The 7318-nt window shown below is 36.6% G+C and overlaps 1 protein-coding gene across 2 annotated transcripts; it reads right to left on the bottom strand.

Annotated features, from left to right (window-relative positions):
• On the bottom strand, positions 1–2987 carry LOC18780976 (scarecrow-like transcription factor PAT1). 2 transcript variants are annotated; one of them, XM_020563099.1, is made up of 3 exons: positions 2715–2987; positions 1904–2002; positions 1–1813 (listed from the first exon to the last, which is right to left on the bottom strand). In XM_020563099.1, the coding sequence occupies exon 3, from the start codon at positions 1792–1794 to the stop codon at positions 178–180; it is 1617 nt and encodes a 538-aa protein (XP_020418688.1). In that variant the 5' UTR covers positions 1795–1813; positions 1904–2002; positions 2715–2987; the 3' UTR covers positions 1–177. The 2 variants fall into 2 exon arrangements, with proteins under 2 accessions (XP_020418688.1, XP_020418690.1); XM_020563101.1 differs by having other exon boundaries at positions 1–1788; positions 2715–2985.

A 7318-nucleotide genomic window follows, 5' to 3' on the forward strand; every position in this document is an offset into this window, starting at 1 on the left:
TAAAAAAAATTAAAAAAATTAGTTTTATGGGGGATTTTAAGATTGGAGGTCTAAAGATGTTTAGTGAAAAGTTTATTACTGAGGAAGCATAATTTTACAACATTGTAAAGCTAATTTAGGAAGAGTTTTATCTCGGGGCTCCATAGGACCATGACACGCATATATTCATGTGTGCTTTTACCTCCATGCACAAGAGGCAACCAGTACTCGATTCATCCAACCAAGATATAAAGCTCCATCTCTCTCTTCAAGCGTATACTTTTCAGAATAACTCTGCAGTAGAGTCTTGATAGTGCCATTTACTAAGGAGCTAAGTGGATAGGGTGAAAAGCCAGCCATAATAAATCTTGACTTCCACTTACTGAGAAGCTCGTAACGTTCTACCCTTTCCATCCCTTCACAAGCTATAATGTTAACAATTTCTCGTGCCAGACAATGCTGCTCAACATTGATCCGCTCCTTATGCTCCCTTGGTAGAGCCACATCAATTGAATCAAAGACAGCCCTGAAATAGCTCAATGTTTCAGCAAAACGGGGAAGGAAAGGGGCTGTATTGGTGTTCGATTCTTGCTCAACAAGAGTCACCACCTTGGGAGACAAGCTCTTAACCAGCCTCAACAGCCGGTCCCTATGATTTTGACAACTCACACTCTCATCTGGCATGTGGTGCAGCATGAAGGCAAAATTCACTGCAATTGCCTCTCCTGGTCGAACCTCAATGTTCTCAAGCTGAACCTCAGAAGCAGAAATTCCAGCTGCATGGAACTCAAAGGGTACCTTACATGACTCTGCAAGCCTTGACAACCTCTGTCCCACAAGACCAAGTCCCCCTCCCCGTGCATAAGCTGATGTGGAATCATCAATGCCCGTGATCCTAATCTGTGGGGGTCCTCCAGGCCGAGCAGCTAAAGCCTGGATTAAAGTAATCCACTGGCTGCCTTGAGCTACCTGAAAATCAATTATATGAACTCTACTTTCATCCTTCATAGCTTCTGCAATCGCTCCATTGGCTGACATATACCCAAACTTGAAGTATGGGCAGATTTCATAAAGTATGTGCATGTATGAGAGGAGTTCCGCACTGGCAGGCTCTTTGCATCTTAGGGCTGCATAGATAGCACTTCCTGAAGAAGCCAACCTTGCAACAAGACCTTCCAACATGTAAGCTCCTAATCGTTGGATTGGCTCACCTGAAACTGACACCATCTGACGTAAGTTTGACATCAACAATTCAGTTGTTGACATATCACTATTTGCCAATGCCTTCGCACAAGCGCAAAGGACCTCTTTCAAGTCACCTCTGGAGATCATCTCCATCATTTGTTCCCAGTTCTCTGCTTCTGATGAAAGCTGGTTAGGCCCAAGCTCATCTGTGATGGCATACATATCAAAGGCATCTAAATCATTTCCCAGCAAAACACTTTCCAGTTCCCTCATTTTGTGCCCCAAGTCATCCGTATCATTTGATAAGCACGACTGGTTGACAGGGGAGCCACAAGACTGGTAGTTCTGCAAATCTGGATGTGATGTTGGACTTCCATTTGCTGAGAAACCTATACTAGATGGAGAACTGTGAACAGGGTGGTAAGTACTGGTTCCTGACGAAGATTCATGGGTGCAGTACTGCGCCAAGTGTTGAACTGAAAGCTGTGTTCCTTGTATAACCTCATCAGAGGATGCTTGGTGGTCAACACTGGGGATAGGAGGCCAAGAGTAGGACTCTGGTTCTTCCACAGGCTGTTCTCCACATCCGTGAGAAACATTTGGGATTATATGTTTCTGTGATTCCTGCATTTTCAGCCAATTCGTTTGACTGATTGCAACCAACGTATATACTAATAAATTGTTATGGCACACAATTTCTCAAATTTAACTGAAAACTCTGTTGTCATATAGAGCGAACCTTGGCTACTTCAAATCATGCAGATGCATCATAATCATCTCAGAGAATTCAAAGAAAACTGTGCTTGGATTTGGTGGTGTATTAAAGAGAGTACATGTTCTGCAGAGAAAGGTAACAAGACAACTAGTGTTATTAAGATGGAAAAAGAAAAGAATATTTTAACACTCGTAGTGAAAAATATTGAAGCAAAACCCATGTGAGATCATAGCAGCACATTCTACCTACATTTTGTGAACAAAATTTCTATCTGCGATACCAAGTATAGAACTGCTTTCATACCACAAATATTCATCCTTTTCAAACAAGTAAAGTGGAAAAGGAGGAGAATCTTATAGATATCTCTTTTGATGATTCCAGCTCTTTATGACTTTCTTCTCTGAATCGTGAGGGTACTTATCCCCTCTGAGTTGAAATTCGTTTTCTATTTTGAACAAAAAATCTAGACCTTGGAATTTAACTTTAGCATTCAAGATTTAGGAAACAGAGAAACTTTAAAACACACAACAAGGCTTTCACTTGGAATTCTGAAGCTATCAGCTGTCACCATATCTTAATTCGAACAAACAGACAAGAAAAATTCACAACTCAAACGCCAAGCCACAAACCACCTTTTAAAAACCCATAAATTACTACCCCAGAACAAAAAAACCATGCTTTAAATAACTAATTCAAAGCTACAAAATTTACCACCAAGTTATCCACAAAATGCATTCATCCGTACAAAATCTGAAGAAACATATGCAAGTGCAGCAAACATTATAGTAAAAAAATCCAACTTGAAGAACACAAAAAGATTGAAAATAAGACTCACAAGGAATTTGGTGAAAACCCAGTTGGGTTTTTGACATATGAATGGTATATGATTATTGCAGCCTTCAGCTTTCGTCTTCTCCTTTGCTTCTTCTGAGTTCATATGAAGATCCAAAGTTTGTTGGTTTTACAACATTGTCTCCTACCTAAAAAATATCTCACTCTTACAGGTACGGCAATGCTGCTTAATTCAAAACCTCAATCTTTCCATAAATTACTCTGCTGCCACTGACAACACTACATCAACGCCCAAAAAAATTATTTTAATATTAGGAGATATTCCATATCCTATTTCTTCTTCTTCTTCTTGTTGATCATCCTCCTGTATTATACACGACCTACTTGTGGTCATGTTTGACTTGTGACGTGAGAGACCATCTAAGGAAATTAGGCAACATTAATGTCTTGGAAAATGCTGAAATTTTGGAGTCCCTGATGGTTATCCTTTTCCGTGGAATTATGTGCCTCAATTAGTCATATGCTTTGGTCACAATTAAAGACCAAAGGCAAAGGGAGCAATGATGTTGGTTTGACTTGGAACTTACAAGAATGATGTCTGCAAGATTCTTTCGAGGTAACATGTCGCTGGGAAATTGTTACTTTTACACCTCCCACACGTGAAGGAAGGAGTATGTGATTTATTTATTTATTCAAATTTTTTTTTTTTGCTTGAGATTTTTATTTTAAAGTGTATATATACAATGGTCGGCGGAACGAGGTATTCATATCGGGGTGAACTAATTTTTCTTTCGTGTGGCATAGGAGTAAAGTTAGGATATGTGTGTGAGTCGCAAGTTGGAATAAACACAATATCATTTAATTGAAACTAAACCTATACACAAATTAAAGCTGAATTGCATATTGGTCTTTGTATATCTACTTATTTTTCAATTTGGTCATTGTTATTTTGATTTTGTCAATTTTAGTCATGTAATTAGTTTAGTTTGCAATCAAGTCCTAAATGTAAGATGAAATTAGAGCTAAAATTATTACCGCCACGTGTGAGGGCATTTTTGTCTTTTTAAAATATTTGCAACGAACCCGAATCGTAACCACTGCGTCTATTTTTCTTAACAATCTTTTCTTTGTCATATAGAACTTGATTGCTAACTTTCCTCAATAAAAAACTCTCCCCTTCATTAAAAATGATTAAAATTTTCAAAATTGAAATCGCATGGTGTTAAAGCCATTAATGAAGCCATGATTGGGAGTCAACTTTGCTATACAAAATGGAATTGGGTTACCAAAATTTTGTTTTATATATCATGTTTTGACTAATTGCACATATATCCAAGTAAAACCGTTTTTTTTGTCCACGTTTTTGACAAGTCAAACCCAAATAAATGTGTGGTGTAATCACGTTGATCAAGGCCAGCAAAGAAGGAATAGATAGACAGAGGAGCGCTTCATAATTTGTCTTGTGTATCATATATCTTTCCTAATATATACTTTTGCAATCTAAAACACTTGTTATAATTGCTTATCTTGATGATAACCATTTATCACACGAGCTAATAAATTCGTCTATTCACTACCACCGATTACACGTACAGATGTGTTCGTAATTATCGATTGTATACAACAATGTGTTTTTCGTTCTAATCAAACATACATTAAATTTTCTTCATACACGGTTTTGTATCGCATCATTTTGTCCAAACTCAAAAAATTAATTTGACGGTGATGGAAGTGCTATCTACCGAACCATTTTATTTAAAAGTCTCAACGAGTATGCTCACCAACTAATTAATTAACTTTGTACAGCAAAGGCGGTTCGTTTCAGATTCCATGCAAAAACAAAATAGGCAGGATTGACATAATTGCGGTGTTGATAAGGTTAAGTCAAGATAAGGATTTGTCTACCTCTTGCGTTGATTTTTATGTACTATATGACAATGAACGTACGTACGTGCAAAACTCCTTTGGGAAGGAAACCAAGGGCCCTTTTCGAAAGCAAGGACCACATCTGATTGGGGAGACTGGGCTGAATGCTGCGTTCTATTTTCATATTTGTTTTATCTCTTTGCGGTTTCGAATGAGGACTACATGTTTTCACAGCGTTCAAACTGCAAATATATATATCACGTCGGCAGAACATCATGCTGTTGCAATATAACTGGAATGTGTTTTCTTCATTATTAATTTATTACTATTTTTTATGACATGAATTTCTCTCGTCTTCTATGTGTTTCTTTTAAACAACGGGAAAACTGCACATGGAATTGCAACAATTTCTTGGATTTAGGCTGAGAAGAAGCTACCAAGTAGAAGATGTTTCAAACTTTATTCACATACATTAAAATGCTCTAAAATTGCATGGTTAAATGCCTTTTTGGTCACTGGGTTTTTCACGAAAATCCAATTTGGTCACTGAGAATTTTTTTTAGCCAAATTAGTCACCGTGTTTCCTAAAGTTTACAATTTATAGACATTTCGTTATCTTCTTCCTAAAATTTCTCCCAATGTGTTAAACCCTTAGAGGAAGAAAACTGCAAGTGCTTCCTAAAAAAATAAAAATAAAAACAACACTTAACTGAAGATAACAAAATGTCTATAATTGTGAATTTTGGAAAACACGATAACCAATTTGGCTAATTTTTTTACTTAGTGACCAAATTGAATTTTCATGTAAAACCCAATGACCAAAAAAGCATTTCAAGTGGCCTTATGTTCTATTTTAGAGCATTAATTCCCAATATATAATAAACCTTGACCTATTCATCTGAGGGTGAAAAAAAAAAAAAATTTGATTGAGATGGAGAGCTCTTTGATAGTGCATCTAAGGATAAACTTCTCTAGCACCGAGTACATACACTCACAAAATCACTATCATAATATCGTATTAATTAAAGCTCTTGGTTTAAGCATGAATTAATAATGTGGTCTTAAGGGTAGGTGCCGTCATCAACTACTTGTTTGTTTAATATGAAAGTCAAATCAGTAATTCCTGCGCTGATGACTGCAAATGGACTCTGCTTAATCAAACATTCTAGTAGCTCTGCTACCAAAAGGAAAGTAAAAATAATAACATTCTTATTGGCGCATGAAGTGACATAAGATAGAATGTTTAGCAAGAAATCAAACCTTTCTGCGACGTACTCTTCACAGATTGATAGAATATTTGAATTGTTAATGGCTTTAGCTTTTGGGAGGAGCTCTTCAAAGTCAGTGCACTATATCTCCAAAGGACAAAAGCTCTAATCATGTTGGCGACTTTTAGCACCCACATTATGTAAAGGAAGTTGACAAAAGACATCAATTTGGAACATTGATTAGGATTATTTCACACAAGGCAATATCCAAAAGGAAAGTCAATTGGGCTCAATGTCAATGAAAACAGTGTTTAGTTCATTGCCGTTTCAAAAGCTCCGTCTAGAAGTGTGTCTTAAACTTCTGATGTAGTTTACGTTTCTGTTTCTGTCACCACTAAATACATGTTCCTAGACACCTATATCATAAAGCTTCAACATTCTTTGACATCCAAAAGTTTATAAATTTCGGAAAGACACCGGAAGTTTGTGTAATTGTCCGTGATGTACTACTCCATTATACTCTTCCAACACAATTTAGGTAGATATAAGTCAGTTGGGGGTTATGGAGTTAGAGAAAATGGTAAGCTGGTTCTGTTTGGTGGGCTGGACTGGATTGGATATAATCAATTAAAATGAATATGGGTCTAGTCTGTTATTTGGTGGGCCTTAAGTGCACAACGGGGCTTCGTAACCCATCGTTAGAAGTGACCATCAATATAGAGCACGCCTCCTCAGCCTTCTCTCTTCTTCTCCTCTACTCTCTTCTTCTCTCTCTTCTCGGTTCTCTCTTCTCCTCTCTCTCTTCCCCTCTGCCATATCTTCTCCTCTGTCATATCTAATTCAATCTTGAAACCATTGATGCAGATATGAGAAGCTTCAGTTTTTTCATTAAAAAAATGTAACATCTTGACCTCAGATCTTGGATGAAAGACATATGGTGGAAGAAACAAAACGGTGAAAGGCAGATTCAAAACTTCTGCCTCTTTTTATTTATATATATTTTTTAATTTTGCAATTTTTGTGGCTATTTTTTTTCTTCTTCTTTTAGATATGAAGGGAGGTAGCAGAGAAGAAGAGGTCTAAAGATGAGCGAGGACTTATTGAGAGTTTGAAAATCTTCTTCTTTTTTTTTCTTTTTTTTTTTTTGGGATTGAAAATAGATTTTGTTGTAATCAATTTGGGAATGAAAATATAAAAATTGAAAATGAAAATAAAAATAAAAATAAAAATGAAAAGAGCGCTGCTAAACGAACCATAAAATTAACTGAGTACACACTATGATTTAAGTACACCTTAATATTTAAATCAAAATGTAAAATTAACTAAGTACACCCTATTTAGCTACCAAAAATACCCCCAGTGTACCCTAATTAGGGCTGGCAATGGGTCGTGTCGGGATAAAAAACGTGTCAAGAATGCTCAACCCGAACCCAACTCATTTAATAAACATGTCTTGTCAGGTTCGGGTCGTCTTTTATCGTGCGGGTTTCGAGTTGTGTAACGGGTTCATAAATAATAACATGCATGTTACAAAACTCACAACCACAAAAAATTTAAATTAAAAAAAATAGAG

Source organism: Prunus persica, chromosome G4 (genome assembly GCF_000346465.2).
Source record: "Prunus persica cultivar Lovell chromosome G4, Prunus_persica_NCBIv2, whole genome shotgun sequence".
Classification (NCBI taxonomy): Eukaryota; Viridiplantae; Streptophyta; class Magnoliopsida; order Rosales; family Rosaceae; genus Prunus; species Prunus persica.

Coding starts and splice junctions, on each gene's coding strand:
- LOC18780976 (XM_020563099.1), bottom strand. CDS start 1,794: ATGCAGGAATCACAGAAACATATAATCCCAAATGTTTCTCACGGATGT.